Source organism: Acipenser ruthenus, chromosome 6 (assembly GCF_902713425.1).
Source record: "Acipenser ruthenus chromosome 6, fAciRut3.2 maternal haplotype, whole genome shotgun sequence".
Classification (NCBI taxonomy): Eukaryota; Metazoa; Chordata; class Actinopteri; order Acipenseriformes; family Acipenseridae; genus Acipenser; species Acipenser ruthenus.
Genome location: NC_081194.1, coordinates 15,746,738 through 15,770,512, shown reverse-complemented (window position 1 = coordinate 15,770,512; position 23,775 = coordinate 15,746,738). Strand labels below are relative to the sequence as shown.

Here is a 23,775-nt window from a genome sequence, read left to right as displayed (position 1 = left end):
CTCACTTCTCGTCCTTTGTTTTCATTTATGTTAGGGTCTCTCTCTTCCATTTTCTCACACCCTGTCTACCACTTGTTTGGCTCTTGCTAGCAGTTACTGTAGCTCTCAAATTATGACACAGGTTGCTACCAGGGAGATCCTACTCAAACAAGCAGGGTGACTGTGGACACATTGCTTTCAGCAAACTGCTGTTCTCCCGTAACAAAATACAAAAGAGCACATTGTATTCTTCCTTTTTAAAGGCACTAGTCTTCAGCTAATTGTGGTATACTGCAATATAAAGGCTCAATTTCATGATTCATTAATGGCTTCCCTTTAATATTCATTCATACTAAGAATAAACTTAATTATACAATGAGACAAATATACACTAAAGAGAAACTCTGGCCTGCTAGAGGTACTGTATCATTTTTAGTTATGGTTTACAAAGGACTATTTTAATGATATAATTGGCAAATGTAATTAAATCTGCCATTGTACATACTGCGTCAATTGATAGTATTACTTTTATAAGTAAAATATAAATTGCTTTCCAGCCATTTGAAATGCAGTATGATGATGAAAAGCAGAAAAATACTACATATAGGTCACTCTTTAAGAAATAGTTTTCACACATCTATGTTTTAGCAGCTTGTTTCCAGTGTACTGTTTTCAATTCAGCTTTCACTGGTATATCACCTCCCACAAACCAGCAGCAGTGTGATTCCTGACTAGTATCAACATGCAAGTTGATTTTTATGCAGCAAAGGAGCATGGACAAAACTCAACAAGCAGCTAGGTAGCATTTGTGCTGCCTATAAAAAAAAAAAATAATAATAAAAGCGTCTACTAAGTGACAAATTAATTAATTCTTTCACACATGTACTGTGTATATGTGTAGTAGCATTCATAATAAACTTTTGGTTGTTTTAAAAATCTTTTATTGATTTTATTATTATTTATTTCTTAGCAGACGCCCTTATCCAGGGCGACTTACAATCGTAAGCAAATACATTTCAAGTGTTACAATACAAGTAATACAGTAAGAACAAGAAATACAATAACTTTTGTTCAAGCAAAGTACAAGTGTGACAAACCACAATTCAATAATACAGCAGATAATGGTGATAGTTACATCAGGATAAGATTAAATAGTGATAGTTACAGCCGGATGTGATTAAATACAAAGTACTACAGGTTAAACACTTGGCAGATTACAGTATTCTGAAGTACAGGATTAAATGCAGTAAAATAGGGGGCAGATAAGAGCAAAATAAAGCACATTTACATGAAGGGTGATAGTGTCCCAGGATACAAACAGAGGAGTTCTACAGGTGCTGTTTGAAGAGGTGAGTCCTAAGGAGGCACCGGAATGTGGTCAGGGACTGGGCAGTCCTGACATCTGTAGGAAGGTCATTCCACCACTGCGGAGCAAGGGTGGAGAAGGAGCGGGCTCTGGAGGCAGGGGAGCGTAGCGGATGTAGAGCTAGTCTTCTAGTGCAGGCGGAGCGGAGAGGTCAAGTGGGGGTGTAGGGAGAGATGAGGGTCTGGAGGTAGCTGGGTGCAGTCTGGTCAAGGCATCTGTAGGCTAGTACAAGAGTCTTGAACTGGATGCGAGCGGTGATCGGGAGCCAGTGGAGCGAGCGGAGTAGTGGAGTAGCGTGGGCGAAGCGAGGCAGAGAGAACACCAGGCGGGCAGCAGAGTTCTGGATGAGCTGGAGCGGACGGGTGGCGGACGCAGGGAGGCCAGCCAGGAGGGAGTTGCAGTAGTCTAGGCGGGAGAGTACCAGGGAATGTGAATTGTTACAATAAGACCACTAAACTACAATATGAGTTTAACAAGGTGTGTGCTTTGCAGTGGTTTGTGCCCAGTTTGTGAAGCACCTTACATTGCTTGTACTTCACTTTCTGATCCACACTCAGTTGCCTAGGGACACAACTGACCTTCCAGGGAATCAAATTATCAAGATTTATGGCTTTAACCTACTCAACACAAATTTCTGCAGCTGCGGTAATGTCTTATCCTCCAAAACAATTCTTTGTTTCACTTTGCTTTCACTTTGTTAGGTTTGTCATAAGGCAGGAATAAAAACTAGGTTAATTTGCTCAAAAACATCTGCATGTTGGAAACATCGACAGCAAATAACTACAGCACTCATGAAAGCTCCAGAGACTGGTACGCCAATCAATCCACAAAGCAGGGGCAGCACATATAGTGATATTGCTACACAATCCTGTATCATGTGAGGGGATAGCTTGACTTGATCCTAGTGAGAAGTACATGTGGAACAATAACAAAGAAAACAACTTTTGGAGACACTTATTTAATTTGTTCAAGCTTTGAGCTGGATTAATTAAAACGTTCTTGAGTATGGTTCTCGAGATCGGTTATATAGTGTGGACAGGGCCTTAGATTGCTTTGGTGGGCCGAAAAATTAACTTATATTAGTAGTTTGTGATGGTCTTTCTTGATATAAAACTAGCACACACAAATGAAAATTCAACACGAAACGTATTAGTAAGATTTGATTGGTATGATTTCCAACACACGTCAGTAATGCATGAAATTGGCAGGTACAGTGTATCGGGGAAGTGCTTCCTGGGAATTAATAAGAGCAGTGACAGGAGCTGAAACACTGGCGCTTTGTAGAGACTAAAGTCAAACGTTTTTTTGTTCGAAACCAAAGAGGTCCAGGTAGGGCGCTTTGTAGAAGTATGGCATTTATATTATTCCCCCACCCCCCTCTATAATGTTTCCTTTTGCAGGTAGGCCTATGCCATATACCATCAGCGGCAGTTCCCTGTCTATGCCACTCCGCTTTCGTTTCCCTGTTGGCTGGACACTTTCTGATGCCGACGGTACCGGGCTGGTGCAGCATCGGGCTTGCAGATGACCGGGGCTTCCGCAGTTCCATCAGTCTCTCCCCTCTCTCTGGCATGGTTTGCCCGACAGCGTGACACCCTCATCTCCATTGCTGTCCTCCTCTTCCATCGGCATGCAGGCCATCTTGGGGGCCAAGGCCTGCTCTAGGGAGGTTGGGGCGGCAAGCTGAACCTGCTGTCGGCACGCAAATCAAAATTACTTTCATATGCTAAATCCTAGGGAATAGAACACCAAAATGAAGCCAATTGTCAATAGAAATGGTAAAGCAATACAACAATATAACAATACAATTGTAACAATACAATTATGCTAATTAATGTGGAATATAAAGTTCATATAACTTTTAAAAAGGGGACAAAAATGTGCACAGATCACATATTGTGCAATTCGACCAAGGCCGCTCATTGATTGCATGGATTGGCACTGGCAGGTACACTGTAGAGTTGAACCTTGACTGTTTATTTAAGATTGAGTTGCCATTTTAATTGTTGAGATTTGACATTGAATAAATAAGTGTGTTGAGCATTTTCAATTTGGCATGTATTAATTCAATTTCATTGTTGAGCTTTGTCTATATTTGACAAAGGTTGTTTTAATTTAAGTGTTGAGCTTTGCCAATTGATGTTTGATGTACTGGCGGTTACAAGTTTTTTTTTTTTTTTTATTACTTTCACCTCTCATAGTCTGAAGCAGTGCTCCAGATAACCTGCATACCTGTTTTTTTTTTACGCATTAAATCCAAAATACGCACTAAATTTAAATTTAATGTGTAAAAATACACCTAGCAATTTTGCTGCACAGATTGTCTGCCTCCCCTCCCGCTGCCCCTAAAACTTCCACTAACAACTACATCTCCCAGAATACAATGTCTTTAGTTACTAGGAAACTGTACACAAGAAAAACCAACCTAACAACCATTATCCAATCTCTGGCTAGCCCTGTTGTCTTTGCAGTCAATCACAGAATAAGAAAAATTCAAAGCTACACAGGTTGAAGCGTAAACACCCCAGTCCAGCTACAAATCCAACTGGAAACTCCGTCACAGGCAACCTCTAAAATAAGGTGCCTATAATATTAAACAAACTGTTTTATAACTCACTAGTGCAGTAACTTATTTTATTTATCTGTATGGCTTTTTATACTGAAGTTGTAACATGCTCACTGAGTTTAAGAATTTAATGTTAAAATATAAATTCTGTTTCTGTGCCCATCTTCAAAGTCATATTGGCTGTGGTCAATAAAGTTAATAAGAATAGCTGTTGTCTCTGATTTTATTTTAATACTATGTTTTTGTACAGTAGTTCAAAGTAAAACTGCAGTTAAAATGGAAGGCTCTTTTTTAATGCCTACCCCGTTACCATTAAAGATTGTACAGTATTTATAGAGATTATGACTTCAAGGCAATGTTGCATTTTACCCCCTGAAAATACATTTCACTCTCTGTGTTAAAATTAGAGGTAAGTTACTCCCAGACCCAAACCCTTATCTGGAGTGCTGATCTGAAGTGTATATTTTTATGAAAATGGTTCAATTGTGTCTTTGGTATACCAATAAATAAATAAATAAATAAATAAAATAAATGCTCACACTGTGTTGTCATTTTGCTATTAACCTGTGGTCTTTTAATTATATAAACTGTGGTAGATCTTGACACCAACACCCTAAAATAAACACATTTTCACCATATTTTTTAAATTGTATTTAGTCATTATTTAATGTTTAGATCTTGAAAATCAATACATTATGGTAAAGCCTATTTTTTTATAATTATTATTATTTTCCTGTGAGAAAAATTGTATATTTATTTAACTCAAAAGAAAGTAACACATTAAAATTATGAATGGTATATACATATTTTTGGCTTAACTATTTTAACTAAAACTACATCCTTTGGCCTTCTGGAAGCAAATTGTAGGATTTTCTATTACTGATGGAATGCAACTCTAAATTGCACCTGCTCCTCCCCTTGACAACAGTTTTACTACCAACTGCTCTAAAAATAGCAGGCTCTTAGAAATGACCTTGGCATAACCGTAATAAAGAACAGCTGGTTAATTCTAATCATTCTGAATCTTTGACTGGTTTCAAATGTAATATTCACTGGAAATTAACCTATTTCAGTTTTATATTTTATTTCAGTTTTCCTTAGCTGACATCAGCGAACCTACCTATGCCCTCACCACCACCTTCCCACCCATCCCTGCATTGATTTGGGTTAGGTCCTTTGACCAAAAAAAATAACGTATTTGTTAGTACGGTATAATGTTAGCAAAAGGACCAGTTACTATTGCTCTTTTGTAAGTGCAAAGCTTGACATGTCCTCAATTTGTTGAGATTAGCTTCCCAGTAATGGTGAGCAGGTCGTCTATGCAGCACTCCATCTACAGATGTCTTTAATAAGGTCAAGTACGCAATTCCCGGCAGCCTGTCTAAAGCCAACAACCACCAATGTCTGTGAGCTGAACCTAAAAGTAAAGACCACTTTTCAGGTACAGTGGAAACTCCATGAATTAGCGACATTCTCAAATTGTGTGCCGAACTAATAATAAAGCATTGTTCATCATGCTAACTGATGCATTGAGAGCAATGAACCACTTACTGTATCTTGCCCGTAAAATACTGTTCTGTTAGATCCCTATGGTATGCAATGCTTCCCATATATATCCCAAAGCTTATGAATGTCTCATTAGCAAGGTAATAATAAGGATGCACAGGACCACAGATTCTCAGCCTAGTAAGTATAGTACTAAAAGTTGAAAATCTGGTTGTGGGTGTTTATGAACAATGACTCCAAATAATATTAAAAGTGGTTTTGTGAATTTTGGCTGTATTTTAGTGATGCATATTTTAAATGCTGGTAACCCTGAAAATCTGAAATATTTGAAATGCATAGATGTGCCTTCAGGAGTTGGTAGGAAATTATTAAATACCGATAAACCCATAAAGCTGATAAACGGTTACAGGGCTGGTAAAACCTGAACAAACAAACAAATCAGAAGGAAAGGTAAATCCCTGGGAACATGAGCTCAGAGGATGAGGAGGACCAGCTGGTACTAAATCACTCCAGGAATTGGGCTGACATCCTTCAACTCATTAATCATATTGAAAATGCTAAGTGATTAGTTGAGCAAAAGTAAAAATCTATTGCATGCCTTTCAGACGTAATACAACATGAGTTTCAGCTGGCGTTTGAAACATTTTGGGTTCAGACAGGTATCCTTAATGAGACGTTTATTTTTTAGCTATGGTATAAATGTATATTCTGATAGCTAGATATACAAATTACTTACACTTTCTCTAAAATGTCTACAACTTTTAGGTTACATTTTTCTGGAAGAGAAACGCGCCAAATCATAATTGTGTGTGTTATTGCATAAAAATAATAACTGGAGTCATTTAAATCGGATGCTTTCTATATAAAAACAAACAAACAAACAAACAAACAAAAAAACATGAGATGTCTTTCAACAAATAGTTACAATAAAAAAAAACCCGGCAATGGCATTTTCTTTATGGTATAGGGCAGGGAGTGCACTGGCTATTTTTGAAACACATATTAGTTTTTGCAGATTGTATTTGTAAAATACAGAATTAACACTTTTTGGGACATCTGAAATGCTGCTAAAAAAATAAAATCCATCCACAGTCACTGCACAACTTGTTCAGTCAGAAGCTTTAAACAACATTAGGAGCTTGCCTAAGGGTTTTAGCACACACAAGAACTGACTTGCTTTAATTCTTTATAGCTCATTGCCCTTTCATTTCATATTTGCAACAACTGAAGCATTAGCAGCTTCAACAACAGTGATATTTTGACATGTACTGTACTGTGTAATCTAATCTATTTTGGTTAAATCACAACCATACACGCACATCACAATGAAAAAAGCCAACACTGACCTTCAATTACAATTTCAGCAATTTCCGACACAGTCATTCATCTGCAGGGATATGGGAAAGCCAAGCCCCAGCGGAGGAACGGTGTTCTCCCTGAGAGTATAGGCCGAAAAGACAACACACACACTCAAATACTGCGCAGGCAGTCACTCACACACACTCAAATACTGCGCAGGCAGTCACTCACACACACACTCAAATACTGCGCAGGCAGTCACTCACACACACACTCAAATACTGCGCAGGCAGTCACTCACACACACACAAATACTGCGCAGGCAGTCACACACACACACAAATACTGCGCAGGCAGTCACACACACACACTCAAATACTGCGCAGGCAGTCACTCACACACACACTCAAATACTGCGCAGGCAGTCACTCACACACACACTCAAATACTGCGCAGGCAGTCACACACACACTCAAATACTGCGCAGGCAGTCACTCACACACACACTCAAATACTGCGCAGGCAGTCACACACACTCAAATACTGCGCAGGCAGTCACACACACACACTCAAATACTGCGCAGGCAGTCACTCACACACACACACACTCAAATACTGCGCAGTCAGTCACTCACACACACACACTCAAATACTGCACAGGCAGTCACTCACACACTCAAATACTGCACAGGCAGTCACTCACACACACTCAAATACTAGGCAGTCACTCACACACACTCAAATACTGCACAGGCAGTCACACACACTCAAATACTGCGCAGGCAGTCACACACACTCAAATACTGCGCAGGCAGTCACACACACACACTCAAATACTGGGCAGGCAGTCACTCACACACGACAGACAGTCGTAGTGCAGAAAGAAGCTAGAAAGAAACTCAAAAATAGAGCTGCTGATTCCACGAAAGCGGCAAAGCCAGCTCTCAGCACGAATGCAAGGGAACTGCAGTAGACTCAGAAGAGCTCCTTCAAAAACACTCAGGTTTAGTAACACAGGAGATTACCTTACCGTAGGTGAGAGGCAAAAGAGGAAATGGTCTCCATGGGTTGACTGTTTAATCCCTCGGTAGGCGTGACCGAGGAAGTCACCCTACGGAGGGCCTATCAGCAGCTCTGACATAAAATGCTCAGTGAGTACCTGACCTGTGGCAGGCATATCCCAAAAGTAATGTTGGTGGTCATTTTCAAATTGAAAAGGAACATCTTATGCTTCAGGCAACTTCTCTCACAGATAGACCACCATCAATCATACCAATAGCAACCAGGCTGTCTTCATTACTCAAGCAGGGCATGGTCGTATCTTTTCCTGTTCTTGCGTTAATTAAAATAATGTCTTTTCGAATGGCTATTTATACAGATTCTTAATCAACTCATTTTGGCAACACAGAGCACCTGGCGGTTTTATGAAATCACATGACTTGAGCTCAGTATTTTGTTATCCCAAGGAACAATACTACTCAAACAATCAACAAACCTATCTGCTCACTATTTAAAATGTAAATAACTATGCATGTGCCCAATGAGCTATTGATGTAAAACTTAGACTGTTGCGTTTTCATTGTTCATCAGTAAGAACAAATAATGTATTTGAATATAAACAACAACAAGTAGTTGTCATGCCATCAAAAACCTATAAATACCTCCAAAGTTTTGATTCAAACACATGCTCCTTTGAGAAAGATATGTACAACATATTGTGAAGGGTTTTAGTCCTTCGGGTTCTTTTTCAGCACTTTAAATGACCCAGCCACACACAAAACTTGATTTTTAAGACAGCTGTTGCACTATTTTTTTAATAGTCACAAAAACCAAAATAGACAAAACAAACACTTAGCTGTTTTACGAGCACTAACTAACACACAGGTACACCCTGAATACAAGTGGAACAGCTAGGCTGTTTCCCCACCAAACAGTAAATAAAACCACCCAGATTTAATACAACACACTTTACCTCACGACTGCTAAAAGCAGAGCACCTCTTTCTGCCTCCTTCTACTCAACAGCCCAGAGCAGACTGACTGCTCCCCTTATAAACCCTGCACCTGGCTCTAATTTACAATCATAGCCAGGTGCAGGTGATAATTAACAATAAAACAATTAGCAAATTCACAAAATGTGCATACGCACATGTTTTCTGCAGGGAGGATATTAACCCCCTCCCTGCTGGGTTACAATATCAAAACGTTGGGCAGCTGGCTCTTTGAGCTAATATATATATATATATATATATATATATATATATATATATATATATATATATATATATATATATATATGTGTGTGTGTGTGTGTGTATATATATATATGTGTGTGTGTGTATATATACACACACACACACACACACACACACACGTTAAAGGTCGTCATAGGTAGAAAATCCGGAACTGGGTACCCGCCATGAAAAAGACCTGGATACCCAGTACTTTTTCAGGTAATGATTAAAAAAATATATAATAATAAATCACATATATTAATGTTTTAAATATATTTTAGAGAATTTTTTAGAAATTATAAATTTCCATTGGGGTATATATATATATATGTGTGTTTAAGACAATCGACTGAACCCTCTTTTCTTCCTCTTGCCCATACACACACAACACGTCTGATTTGAGATAATTGCAAAAACATTGTCACCATACTTTCTGATGTTTGCAATTACTCTGGTCTTGTTTAATTTATAGAAATACACATTTTAATGTAGGATGCTTCAGTTTTAACATCCTTGTTCCTTGCAATGGGAGGGATAATAAAATGCCATGTAGAGTAGGTGCCAGTGCCATCTAGTACAGCACAGCCACGGTGAATTGGTTATTCTGTAGTATTTTTTTTTTTTTAAACTCACTACCACAGGTTGTTCCACGGGGGGCTGAGGGCTTAGCCATTCAGATCTCCATTGTTTTACTGTTGTTAGTTATTTATGTAGGGTAACTGCATCGTTTTCCACAGGCCCATCCATAAACGTGTCACATTCGGTTCAATTTTAATGTTGTTTAGATATTGGCATGCGCAATGCAGGGTGAATATAGTCTGGGCATGCGCAATACGCACAGTAGGAACTTTTGATAGGTAGCAGAACATTGACATCACACCGCTGGTAAAAAAAAAAATAAGGCTGTGAGTGATACTGGCAATGTATGACATAAGTCACCTTTAAGTTCGTCACATAAATACAATATCCATTCGATATACTCGTAGCACTTGCTCTTCTGTAAGGTCCAAACAGGTTGTCCTTTGACATTGGGCACCATTTCCATAAAAGTGTGGTCAAAGAGTCACTCCACCCACTGCAGAACCTTTTTATTTGAACACGGAGCCTGTTTGAAATATGTTCCCACCTCCATCCCGACTCTGAAACAGACGGAACCAATTTTGACGGAAAATAACTCACTTTGATCACATCAACTCTTTTGGCTTTTGCACGGGTGGTTAATTCGGTACAAATTTCATTAACATAACATTCGTCATACTCCCCGACGGTCAGAAAAGCTATTCAGGGACATTGGCATTATTAAGACGTAGGTTTCTCATTAAATACTGAATAGTTTATTCCGCCACCTATATGTAAATTGCACCCATTTCACCTGTCGGAAAACAGCAGAAAAGTGTTTCATTTTTTGATGGAAACAACGTTCGGGATAAGAGTCGGGAAATAAAACAGCCAGCCAGCGAGTTTCGGACTGTCATTTTTAATATGGGCCACTGCAAAAACGGTTATATTGGTGGGGATGTAAAATTTGAATAACCCAAGACAAACATAAATAAATAAATAAAATAAAGGCCTGTATACAATGTGTTACACAGTAGGCATAATACAATATTAAAATGTGTATTCAATTGGTTATAATGTTACACAATGTCCATTGCACACTGTTTTTAATTGGCAGTTGATTTTTGCAGCAAGCGGTACAAAGGAAGTGCATCACGTGTGGGAGTTGCGTCACTGTGTGTCTGAGACGGAAATGCCACAGTCTGTAAACAATCTGCAGGCAACGAGCGTCCATTTTTATACAGAGCCTGGAAACAGATAATAGAGATGGGGGCTGTACTCGGACTCTGCTCCATGGCCAGCTGGGTAAGAACAAAACAGAAAGACAATCTGATAGCTAAATACAAATTAAATTAAATAAAACAAGTTGTAAGGACCTAAGTAGTAACCTGTCGGTACCATCAGAATTACAAAACATAAGACAAAACAGCACTATTCAGTAGACGACATCATGAGATGAGACAAAAACATCATGGTGCTGCTGGGCTGTGAACTGTGATGAGTCATGCGCAGTAATAATAATAATATCAGTAGTATAATAATGACAATGAAAATAATATATTGTGGATATACTTGGTTTTAACGTATTACCGGCATAGGTATTTACAGAAAATGTGTGGAATAGTGTTCTTTAAAGAAAAATAGTAGCTAATGTCAATACTTTGTATGTATTCATTAAGTTGCAACCGCTGCAGATCAAAACGGAATTAACCCACTTTCATTGTTTGGTCGTTATCCCCCAAATTCCTTTCCTCAAAAGAATAATCATGTTGTCCGGCAGTAAGCAGAGAAATGAGCTGGCAAGCTTTGTTAACCTTAAATAGAGGCAACGCAGCGCATTATACCTGTAAAATAGGGGACTCCTGACATTATCGCTGGTTAGATTTACATCAACGATGTCTTAAAAACGGTACAAAGTGCACATTTGCGTCCTTTTTTTTCAATTTACATATCCTACTAGACCAGTACGATCTGGCACTGCCCTTTTGCTTCCCTTGGGGATGTTATTGTTAAAAGAATCAGAAGCATAAACCTAAAAGAATCAGTAATGAACATAAAAATAGGATCATTTCAAAAAGGAAGAATTAAAAGAAAAAAACTGATAAAGAACTGACAAAAACGCAGTGCTAAATAACATTAATATCCAGGAATATACACTGTGATTATGGTAATGTTGTTGTTTTCAAGCTTCAAAACTTTTGCAATGTCCTGCTGCATCAGATGTCAATTTTGGCAGGTAGCCCCTAATGCCCAGCAGTTGTGCCTGCAAATAAGATTAAAAAAAACATGACCCTGGTGTGAAAGCAAAAGTTTTAATTTAGTCACTTGGTATAACCATAGGTTTTAATATATATATATATATATATATATATATATATATATATATATATATATATAATGTATGTGGATGAAGGCTATATTTGCATCCTGAGCCATTTGAAAAAAAGGCATAATACCACAGTAGTAACTTCAAAAAGTGGGCATTCCTCTAGAGAAAAATATACTTGAACTTTGACCCATTCGACTCCTCGAGACCATCACTTTCAAGTCAAGCACAAAATGTCTCGTTTTCAATCACTCGACAACACCCACAGTACAGAAGTGTTCATTAGTGATCAACAAAATGAGAATACATAAAAAAGGAAACTGGAGAGGAACAGGAAATTAACACAAGGCAATTATCCAAATAAAGCTGAAGCACTAACTGATAACGAGATAGAACATCTGTACAGCACTGAAACACTACGTTTAAAAAATCCAACTGTACTGCTGAACCTCGTCTTCTTTAATATTAGCATCACAAGGGTATCCATGTATTATAAAAATAATAGATAGGCCTCTTCAATGAGTTACAGGAAAACAATTCCATCTCGGGTTTCTGTGACAGTTTGTAAATTACTCGACCTTCGTTCTCGTAATTTATGATGTCACAGAAACCCTAGATGGAATTATTTTCCTGTAACTCACTGAAGCCCATCTATGATTGATATATATTTTTTTTATTTTTATTTTTTTTTTACAATTTTTAATTTTCCAAAAACATTCTTAATAGCAATATGCAATTTGCAGGTTGTGTTGTACAATTGTCTATCTTCAATGATTTTTTTTTTATACAAATTGTAAAAAAAAGACAGCAGTAGTTTTGCTGTAGCTTTAGCAGGTATTTGGGGAAATTGCATTTTGTAGCTAGGATTGGGGGCACTGGCTTGCTGATGAAGGCATAAGATGCATTATCGCTATTCCTATTTCCATTTTCTTAAATAGAAAGTGTTTTTATTTTTCTTCAGATTTTTTTTTTGGGGGGGGGGGGTGGCGATTTCACTCAAAGCTCAAAAACTTTGTTAAATTTACTTATTTGTTTTTTAAAATGTTTTTAATATTATTTGGGGATTCTTTAACCTTTTGACTTGACACCCCCCACACACACCCACACATATATATCTTTTTTTTTTTTTTTTTCTGCTTGAACAGCCCGTTACCTGTTGGGTGATTTGTCACAGAATGACCCGTAAACTACTCTGATACTCTGAGCTTGCTATAATTACGCAACCCAAACTTGACAAAACTGTTATGAAGTGACATCTATTTATAATATTGCTGATTAAAGTAAAACACATTGATTTTCTAACCTTATGGAAGTACATCACTTGTATTTCTTTCTTAGATTCCTTGCCTGTGTGGCAGTGCACCTTGCCTGCTGTGCAGTTGCTGCCCCAGTGGGAACAAGTCCACAGTGACTCGACTCATCTATGCATTCTTCCTTCTCCTGGGAGTAGGGGTTGCTTGTATTATGTTGATGCCAGGAATGGAAGGGCAGTTAAAAAAGGTAAAGTCAGCTACATGAAATACTGCTTTAACTGCATGAATCTTCCAAACTAAAATGTCATCATTTCCTGCCTTTCTTGGAGAAATCCCAATACCGGAAAGTCTTCTACTTCTTGAAGCAAATGTATCTTATTTTTTTTACCCAAAAATATTAATTAAGCCGTTGATGCAATGGGTCAAGCCTTCTATGTCCAAGTTTGAATGACCCAAATGTAAGTGACACAGATATTTGAATGAGATGTTTTTTGCTCCAGATTCCTGGATTTTGTGATGGAGGCATGGGGACATCCATTCCTGGAATTCAGGGACATGTGAACTGTGATGTCCTGGTTGGCTACAAGGCAGTGTACCGGGTTTGCTTTGGCATGGCCATGTTCTTCCTGCTCTTTTCATTGCTGATGATCAAGGTGAAGAGCAGTCAGGATCCCAGAGCTTCAGTACACAACGGGTAAGAGAGTATTTCCACTAATGCATAAATATGTCCAGTTGGCTGTTGTGCTCATTTTCTGCAAGGAGATGGTATGTTTGTGCATCAGCTGTACTAATCAGGTCAGTACATAAATATCAGTTGTGACACTAGCTCCATTTCATGAAAATGTAGCGTTTGGCACAGTAATGTTATTTAAATATTTATAAAAAATGTAAACTATATTCAACCCTTAATGAACTCTGTTCACAGAGCTTTAACTCTTGGGTTATTTAAAGAATACAGTTTGATTAGTCATAAAACTGTTTCAGAATGTAAGCTTCAGTATAGGAAAGTTTCGTAAATATAATCTTTTTATATTCATAAAAACTGACAATGAAAAAACAAAGCCTTGCGAGTAAGATCAGACCATATGCATCTTCAACTGTGTATTTCACAAGCTCTTAAATGTTTTCCAGGTTCTGGTTCTTTAAGTTTGCATCTGCTGTAGCCATCACTGTTGGATCTTTCTTCATCCCAGAGGGGCCCTTTACCACAGGTAATATAAGCTTCTGTACTCTAGCTGTGAGTGGTTTCCGTTCTGAGCGTTGGCAAATCAATTGTTGAAATGTCATTCGTATCAGTGTTCCCGTCTATGATTGAGAGCTGTAACAAATTTGTATGTACCCTGTTTAATATTTTTTGTTATAGGGTTAATTTTGGATAAACTGGACATACATGGAATGCTAAAAGTAGCTGTGGATTAAACTATTTGTATTTGTTGGCTTGATTGGTGTACATTTGGGACTTTAAAAAAAGAGTTTAAAATAAAGGTCTTTTGTCTAACCCACAGTGTGGTTTTATGTCGGTATGGCTGGGGCTTTCTGCTTCATCCTGATTCAACTGGTCTTGCTGATTGACTTTGCCCACTCTTGGAACGAGTCCTGGGTAGAAAAAATGGAGGAAGGGAACTCTAGATGCTGGTATGCAGGTAAGTGTTTCTCCTAGTGTGCACTTTAGCAATCTGCCTAAAAAGAATTGAGATACCAATATTATTATACAATGTCGATCATACAGCCTTATTTCGCAAAAATATGCCTTTGACCTCTCTAAATGTCTTTCAGCTAATAAAGAATGTCCCTCTTTACAAGTTAAGATGTGATAAAAAAAAAGATAGCTGTCTCACAGTAATACCTTCACTAGAACAGACACAGAAGGACAACAAACAGTATTTCATGTCGGTGTTCCGTAGAATCATGCCTCCCATATGAACTGCGCATGTGTTTGTTATAGCTCCTCCCATAAAGGGTGTCTCCAGTATTGTCCAACATTATACAGTATGTACATTTCATTCAGGATCATTCAAAATATAACAGGTAAGATCATTCTTTACTATGGTCTGTTCATTTAACTAATTTTCATATTCTTTAAAAAAAGCTTACAGAAATAGTACGCTCCCTTCAAATGAAGGAAAAATCAGTCTCTTGCTAAAACATCAGTTTAATACTAAGCACAATTATTCATACATTTACAAACTAAACAAATCACCTTATGAAAGGAGACGGGAAGACACGCTGTCTGAAAATGTAATGTCTTCTCAAAATAACAGTAACTAAGGTAAGGGTATTAACTTGTAAACATCTAAGTTTACCATCCTTTAAACAAAGCCAGCTGTAGCACATACAACACCACGATTTCCCCTCACCAGGTATCATTACAGAATATGTCCGATTAGTTCCCTTATTATATAGGCTATTATTTCCACTCTTCCTGTATTAAAGTGGTTATTACAATATTATATACAACAACAAAAAAGACTGGTATGCATATTCCATGTATAATAACTGGGGAATACATATTCATCACCAACAACTCCTAAATAAAGGATCAAGACACATTTTTTATTTACTGTGTGGATGTTGTTCTATAATATTGACTATGTAGTTGTTTTGTTTGATTTTCTGAATGTATTGTGTGTGATTGTATGTTTAAATAAATTCTGCTGTTTTGAGTAGATTCCTATTTTGGAGCAATATTAACTACAGCAAGAAGATCAGACTGGTTATAATAAGATGAGAAAGGCAGCTTCATGATACTTTACAGTAAAAACTCCAGAGTTTCACAGTATTTATTGTATTTATTCATGTTACTCAGCAGATCAGTTCCCATCCCTGGCTGGAACCCCAAGCTGGATTAATGTAGTTGAAGGAGGTATTAAGATCATTAAAATAGACTCCCTTTCTTTTTTTCTGTTTCCAGCTCTCCTTTCTGCTACAGCTCTGAATTACATCTTGTCCGTGGTTGCCTTGGTACTGTTTTATGTCTATTATACCCACTCTGACGGCTGCACTGAGAATAAAGCCTTTATCAGCGTAAACATGTTGATCTGCATTGGTGCCTCAGTGTTGTCTATCCTGCCCAAGATCCAGGTGCTGAAACGTTCTAACTTTCATATTTCCTTTGAGATTGTAACTGTTTTGTGGTGCCTTTATTCTTTTTTTCTTTCCATTTCGCAGGAGTCCCAGCCACGGTCTGGTTTGCTGCAGTCTTCCATTGTCACTTTATACACCATGTATTTGACCTGGTCAGCCATGACTAATGAACCAGGTACTGTATATTTCAAGACTACTTGTTATACAATATAGTTTTTATATTTCCACGAACATAGAAATTTAGAGATTTACTAGTTATTTGGGGGGGGGGGGGGGGGTGTTCTCATTAGGCAGATATTTTTTTAGGAAACGTATGACAGATCTAGCTTTTAGACTTTATTTCAGAGTGTGCCTAAAATTAGTATTAGTTTTTTTGGAAAAATACGTTTATAGTCCATTTTTATGTACGTTTTATAAAATAAATGTGTACTCTTTTCATTGTACTACTCTTAACTCGGTTCAATTCATAGACCCACTCATAGGGTTAAAGTGAATTTAGTAACGTATTTAACTTGGGCAGTGGTCAAATGCTGCTACTCTTTATTTAACACCATTTCTTAGAAACCATTTGAAAAATATATTATTATTTATTTCTTAGCAGACGCCCTTATCCAGGGCGACTTCCAGTTGTTACAAAATATCACATTACAAAATATCACATTACAGCAAAGAGCAGTTATAAAATACAATAACATCAGTAGTAAATAAGAGCAAAATCAAATAACAGAATATAAATACAGTAAATAATTATGTTTAAGAGCAATTTCAACTAAGAGCAGTTAAACTTGTAGTATTTGCTTGTAAGAGTAAATTCCATTAAGAGCAAGTAGTAAGTACAATAAATGGATAAGAACAATTTCAAATAAGAGCAATTACAAAAAACGAGAATACAGTTACCTTTAGGAGTAAAATCAAGTACAAGATACAGAAAATCTAATTATAATTGAGAGCAGTGGTAGAATACAACAGTGGAGCCGTTAAGTGCAACTACAAGCTGATGCAAGTACTGATACAATTGGGTGTCATATAATCCAGTATAGTTGAGAGTTGTGAGGTTTACAGGTGCTGTCTGAATAGGTGTGTCTTGAGGAGGCACCGGAAGGTGGTCAGGGACTGAGCAGTCCTGATATCCGTGGGATACCATATTTTTTTTGCTTATGACTTCCAATGATGTGTTTATTTCCAGACAGAAAATGCAATCCTAGCTTGCTGAGCATAATTGGCTATAACAACACTGGCACTCCAAGCCATGGTCAAGTTGTTCAGTGGTGGGATACTCAGGGAATTGTTGGCCTGATTCTGTTCTTACTGTGTGTTCTGTATTCCAGGTTAGTGCTGTTAGATATCTAGATATCCTTCCTGATACGTCCCTCAATGTGTTATTAATTCTGTGTTATTTGTAATTTTTTCTGTTTACATTTTTAGTATTGCATGTTTTGTTACACATGACTTAAGTCTAGGGTACTAACTTCAAAATATTTTGTGTTTACAGCATTCGCAACTCTTCCAACAGCCAGGTGAACAAACTGACACTGACCAGCGATGAATCCACGCTGATAGAGGAAGGCGTCAGCAGGAGCGATAGCTTTGACGAGGGAGATAATGTGAACCGTGCAGTAGATAATGAAAAGGATGGGGTTACTTACAGCTACTCCTTTTTCCATTTCATGCTGTTCTTGGCTTCACTGTACATCATGATGACACTTACTAACTGGTACAGGTATGTGGCCTTTGCTGCTTCCAACTGACATGTTTCCTGTTTCATATTAAAACTATAGTTTTGTTTGGCACTGCTAGCGGCTTTTTTAAAGTACCAAATAAGAAAACAAATTGATAACAATTTTCTGCTTTTTAAAGCTGCTTTAAGATAAGGCTTGGATATTGTACAAGTGGCCTTTCTTCCCAGATCTAAAGTAAAGAAAAAAAATGGTGAGAGATGATCTCTGTAATGAAGGAATGCCTGATGCTAAACTTGCAGCTGATCTTTGAGCTATTAACCCTTTTGTGGTCCATTTATTAATTGCGCGTCAGGCACGCCAGGTCTAATTAATTTTCACATGCGCAGTTAATTTTATACACAGTCAAATGGGTTTAAATGGCCCTGCATATCAACAAAGCACTCACTAGGCATCCTGCAAATGTCCGTGTTTTCTGTGAGCTGATTCAGTCAGCCAACTTGTTCACTTACGTCCGCCCCCGTTATCTGATACCTGATACCATGTATGACTAATCATGAGATACGGCTTTTTTTATTTATTTATTTATTTTTTCGACTTGTGTCGCTCCCACTCGGCAATTGAATGGTTTTCTCTGCTTTTTCCGGAGAAAAAACGACTAGACACCCGTTTATTGCGTTGCTATAATGATGTCGGACCCAGTCCGACAAAGGACCTGTGAGGAATAATTGCAATGTCGGACCCAGTCCGACAATGGACTGCAAAGGGTTAAAATATAACATTTACTTTTATAGGAAAGGCTGGTAAAATTGAGGTTTATCAGTTACTCTTGGTGTACATCGGAGATGAATTGTGATCGCTGCCAAATGCACTTAACTTCGACAATTCCCATTGCCTAAGGGCTTGATTTGCACAATAAAAAATGCATTTCACTTCTGATTTTTTGTTTTACAGCCCTGATTCTACCTATGAAACAATGACCAGCAAATGGCCGTCAGTGTGGGTGAAGATTTCCTCCACATGGATCTGCATTGCCCTGTATGTTTGGACTCTTGTTGCTCCACTGGTTCTTACAAACCGTGATTTTGACTGAATAGGAATAGTTTCACCGTTCTGTGCTTGATGCGTTCTTACTCATGACTGAAAAATAGTTACAGTAAACAGGATTCAAAGCTGAAACAAATTTGTAAATATGCGTGCTATCATTGTGCTTGATCTTACGTACTTGTTTTACTGCATGTTTGAGAATAGTTATAAGTCTCACATATAGAGCCTAAAGAAAGGTAGTATTAAGTTAAGACCTATATGTTACCAAGAAACTTGTGGATTTATGAGGGTTGAGGCAAGATATCAATGTACTGGAATGTAGAATTTCTAGTTTGTTACACTGACGTTTGGCAAGTCCTGTAAGTAATTCAAAGGGTGAGAAGGGCTGATGAATAAAATATTTATTAGCAGTTTATGAAGTGCTGCAGATTTATGAAGTAGAGTAATATAAAAAAAAAAATATGAATTTGAAAAAAGTAGTTATTACCTGTGTAGGAGATTTGTTTCAATGTACTTGTAAGGTGGGAAGTGCATTGGCATACTCAAAAACAATCTATGAAGTATTGTGTAATATCTTGACCTGTAACCTCATTAATTATCTACAGTATTCTGATTTTATATTTGGTTTGCTGCGATTAATTTTCAATGTGTATTTTATGTTTCTACCATGTCTTTTAACTTGGTACTGCATTATAAATGTACATGTATTTTTCTTTTTCTTTTCAATATCACATAACTGACTTATTATTGTTATTGCCTTCAAAACAGCTCAGTAGTATTACTGAAGGAGAAAAAAAGTGACAGCATTTTTATTTCTTCAGTATAAGAATAGATATGTAGGATATGTTCTATCCTGCACTGTGTATTTTAAATTTAGTGTCATCAAAAAGGACACCTGAAGACTTCACTGATATATTAATCGTACATAACTGAAGAAAAGTATGTGAAATACAAATCAAGAATGGTTGTGTTTATGAACAAGCTCCTGGCAATTATGTCCTGGGCACAATTGTCAGTTTAGGGGTCAGAGTTAAAAGAAATGGTGAAGCTACACTTTGAGAAAGATATGAATTGTTGCATCTGCTTGACATGTAACTGTTGTAACCCTTTTGTCATTAAATTAATCAAATAATAATTTGTAAGCTGTCTTGATTAAAGGATGAATGCACTATACATAAGTGGCTTTCTACATGTTTAAATACAGCGCACAGATAACAGAAATATATATCAGCAATCACATTATCGTTAACATTTTTTTTTTTAGTAACTTTACATGGAATTTCTTCAACACAAGAAATTTATAATATATATGTATATATGTATATATAAATATATATATATGTGTATATAGGTATGTATGTATATATATATATATATATATATATATATATATATATATATATATATACACACACACATATATATTATATATATGTGTGTATATATATATATATATATACACAATGTATATGATCCCTTGACTAGAAATACTGACCTGAACCAAAAGTATGGAAAATCATTGTGAATTATAGTCTTTAAATCAAGCACCTAACCATGAAAACAGACGTGTAGACAGACAAGAAAAATAATATTCAAAATGACCAGTTTATTGTGGACCATGTAGCACCAAATACCAGTGCACATATACAGAAAGACAACATCAAAAGCAAAACATTTAATTACTGGCCCATTACATTACCAAATTAAAGAAAAACTGGCGACACAGAACTTACAGAGAGAGGAACCAAACAAGATACAGACACTTCCATTTCTTTCGTAAACGCCCAAGGCTCTCAATATAAAATCCAGTAACAACATTTTAAAACATTCTTTCTGGAGCTTTTACAGCAAAGGGTTATAAATAATTAAAGTTACTAATGTGTCAACCAGCAACAAGAAAAAAACTTTTAAGTCCATTACCACTCAACTTGGTGGTCGGTAAATCCAAGCCAAATGTACAGGTTGGGGAGATTTTCTAAATGTTGTAATGTTAATGTAGAATGAAAGATACAATACTCAAAATACATCAGATTTTACTTTTGTCTTACGGAATTGCAGCCTTTTAGTTTAATGTATATGAAAAAAGATACATTTTTACAACCCCCTTTTTCCTTTGGGATAATATGTAGCAACGAACAGCAGTGCACTGCACTACATACCAAGTTACATAAAAATACATATGCAGTTTATCTTAAAAACAAATGATTTTCATTTTAAAATTACAAACAATCTGCATAACAAAACAAAAGGACTCAATTCTGTAAATTGGCTTGGTTTGATCTCATGTATTAACAATGGACTGGAATCAAGAGTACATTTTATTTGCAAAATCAAATAATAATAAAAAAAGGAATACTACTCTTTGTATTTGCAGAGAAAAGTACCAGAAGATACTAGCAAATAAATAGTTAATCATTTTGATAAATATTTACAAGCATACCGCTTGCTTTTCTTTTAAATGTCCAAAAGCGGTGTTTCTACAGGACTCAGTTCACATAAATTGAACAGGGTTGCTTCTGTGGCTTCAACTTCAGTCCGGGGCTCCAGCCTAATCAGCTTGCTCCGAGTCGGTTCCTCCACTTCAAAGGCAGTGTCAAGAAGATCACTTGATTCTTTAGGGTGCAGCAACAGCGATTCACTTAATTCAGGAATGAGGGTGTTTGTTTCAGAGATTAATGTGGAACCTCCATCCAGGAAAGCCAGGAGGGGACAGGATTTGTACTCGATCAACTGTTTATCTGAAGGAATAGACAGAACATATAGATCACCGCTACAGTATACGCCACTTAAATACAAATTCAGATTAATATATGTAAAATGGTGTCACTTAGACACCTCCACTTCACTGCATATTGCACAATTATTTTTGTCATAGAACAGTAAAACATCCTTGTGATAAGCTTCAAATAAATACGGACAAGGATAGGTATTCCAAAGAGAGTACCATTTGCTGCTAGTTAACTTGCACTAAAACGCTTAATGTAGCTCAGTTTCACAAGGTCTATCTCCAATCAGGCCATGTGACCTACAGGAAGTGATTAGATACAAGCAAGAAAAAGATTTGTTTTTGATATGTAGCGTCGACTTTTTTTTTTCTTGTACAGATTTAAGGCAAGGGGACCAGTTATTATTATTATTATTATTTATTTCTTAGCAGACGCCCTTATCCAGGGCGACTTACAATTGTCACAAGAGACCACATTATTTTTACCCATTTATACAGTTGGGTTTTTTTTTTTACTGGAGCAATCTAGGTAAAGTACCTTGCGCAAGGGTACAGCAGCAGTGTCCTCCCCACCTGGGATTGAACCCCGACCCTCCGGTCAAGAGTCCAGAGCCCTAACCACTACTCCACACTGCTGCCCAGTTTAAGTGCTGTTAATCCTAATAAACAATCCTTTAATATGAGCATTATTTATTTTTTCAAAGCATATTTTTGTGAGCATTTCCCTGTCAACCATACTTGAAAATCCTACTGCTCATCTTTGCTATCTATTATCAACTTACCAGCATGGGTTTCAGAAGGCTTGTTTTCTTCATCCTTAGGAGGTTCTGTCCCCTAATATTTGCACAGTAAACAGAAACATTAGCGCAGATTACCTCAAGCAATATGACATTACAGAATTAACATCCCAGTGAAACATGATTAGAAACTGAATTGTAATTAAAACATTTATAAAGCAAGCAACACTGCAATAAATGAAACAGGGATATTTCTTAAAGTGTGCCAATATCAGTTGTAGGGTTGGGACAGTATTGAAAATATCTAAAATGATAATTGCGATAATTGCAATTATTGTGGTGTATTGATCATTTAGATTCCGCTAGTTATACAAATATAAAATACAGTAGTCCCTCACTAAACCGAGGACTGGTTACCTGGGATAATAAGTGTCTGGTTTAAAAAAAAAGCATGCACATTTAACTGCTCACTTTAGTTTAAATGTATTTCCTTTTACGCTAAAATACAATTTCTGTACTGGAATGACAGTATACAGTATACAAATAGAGCAGTCTCCGCATATAGGAACACCTAAGAGAACACTTGGAAAGAGGTTGAAATTGACAATTTAAAAAAATATTATTTATTATTTTTCATATTTCGATAATTTTTTGGGAGGTGTAGCTCATATGAAAATAAAAATAAAATCACCCCACAACAAAACAAATTACATCAATGGAAATATCTACTTAATGCCTTTCTGTAGGTGTATTGGGTTTTAATTTCTGATTTAAGGTTCCAAAACTACAAGTGTTTAAACAGAAAGTGTTCATATTTATGACCGAATATGGTCATTCCCGTAGGCAGCATAGGGTTAAAGTGTAAGTAGCGGGGTTCCGAAAAAGACAGCGTTACACACAGGGGTCAGCACCATATCGAGGGGTGACGGACATTTAAAAAAAAAAAAACATATTGTCCACGGACAAACAAAACGGAAGTTATATAGAATTACATGTGTGTTAGACGTATTCACTGCCACGAACACGGATAACTCTTGCCACTGACATGCGTGTCCATGTACGGACAATTTGCCAACCCCTGGTTACACGTCCCCACGTGGTGCTACAACTGTTTAAATAACGTACCTGTAATTTTTCTTTCCATTATTAACATCCTGACAACTTTTTACACTTATAAGTTTAAAATCTGTATCAAAGCTCTTTTCAAAATGTCTGCTCTAGTGCACTGGGGTTTGAGATCTGTCCTCTAAATCACTGCAGGAAGAGAGATTCATTAAAACAAAACAAAAAAAAACGCACAAGTGCTCTGGCTTTTCTGTTCCACACCACATCATGAATCGTTACTGCTGTGTTACCTGTTCGACAAGGTGGGCAATAATCCTGACACTATCAGTGCACTGGAGCGGCCATTTTGAAAAGA

General features: G+C 37.0%; 1 protein-coding gene and 2 long non-coding RNA genes across 3 annotated transcripts; 1 reads left to right on the top strand and 2 right to left on the bottom strand.

Annotated features, from left to right (window-relative positions):
- Positions 1 to 2,540: 2,540 nt before the first annotated feature.
- LOC131737261 (uncharacterized) lies at positions 2,541 to 8,734 on the bottom strand. Its single transcript, XR_009328847.1, has 2 exons — positions 8,689 to 8,734; positions 2,541 to 3,037 (listed from the first exon to the last, which is right to left on the bottom strand). It is a non-coding gene; the product is annotated as an uncharacterized LOC131737261 (long non-coding RNA).
- Positions 8,735 to 10,667: 1,933 nt separating this feature from the next.
- Positions 10,668 to 20,028, top strand: LOC117411495 (serine incorporator 1-like). Its single transcript, XM_034019102.3, has 10 exons — positions 10,668 to 10,812; positions 13,172 to 13,333; positions 13,587 to 13,780; positions 14,218 to 14,297; positions 14,592 to 14,729; positions 15,998 to 16,167; positions 16,255 to 16,345; positions 17,357 to 17,498; positions 17,663 to 17,890; positions 18,801 to 20,028. The coding sequence occupies exons 1-10, from the start codon at positions 10,774 to 10,776 to the stop codon at positions 18,937 to 18,939; spliced, it is 1,383 nt and encodes a 460-aa protein (XP_033874993.1). The 5' UTR covers positions 10,668 to 10,773; the 3' UTR covers positions 18,940 to 20,028.
- Positions 20,029 to 20,479: 451 nt separating this feature from the next.
- LOC131737363 (uncharacterized) lies at positions 20,480 to 22,454 on the bottom strand. The gene is made up of 2 exons (XR_009328980.1): positions 22,401 to 22,454; positions 20,480 to 21,631 (listed from the first exon to the last, which is right to left on the bottom strand). It is a non-coding gene; the product is annotated as an uncharacterized LOC131737363 (long non-coding RNA).
- Positions 22,455 to 23,775: the final 1,321 nt, after the last annotated feature.

Bases quoted from the DNA above. Each gene is read 5' to 3' on its own strand.
- LOC117411495 (XM_034019102.3), top strand. From the start codon at position 10,774: ATGGGGGCTGTACTCGGACTCTGCTCCATGGCCAGCTGG. The intron at 13,781-14,217 runs GTAAGAGAGTAT...AATGTTTTCCAG, and splicing joins AGAGCTTCAGTACACAACGG to GTTCTGGTTCTTTAAGTTTG. The intron at 17,499-17,662 runs GTTAGTGCTGTT...TTGTGTTTACAG, and splicing joins CTGTGTGTTCTGTATTCCAG to CATTCGCAACTCTTCCAACA.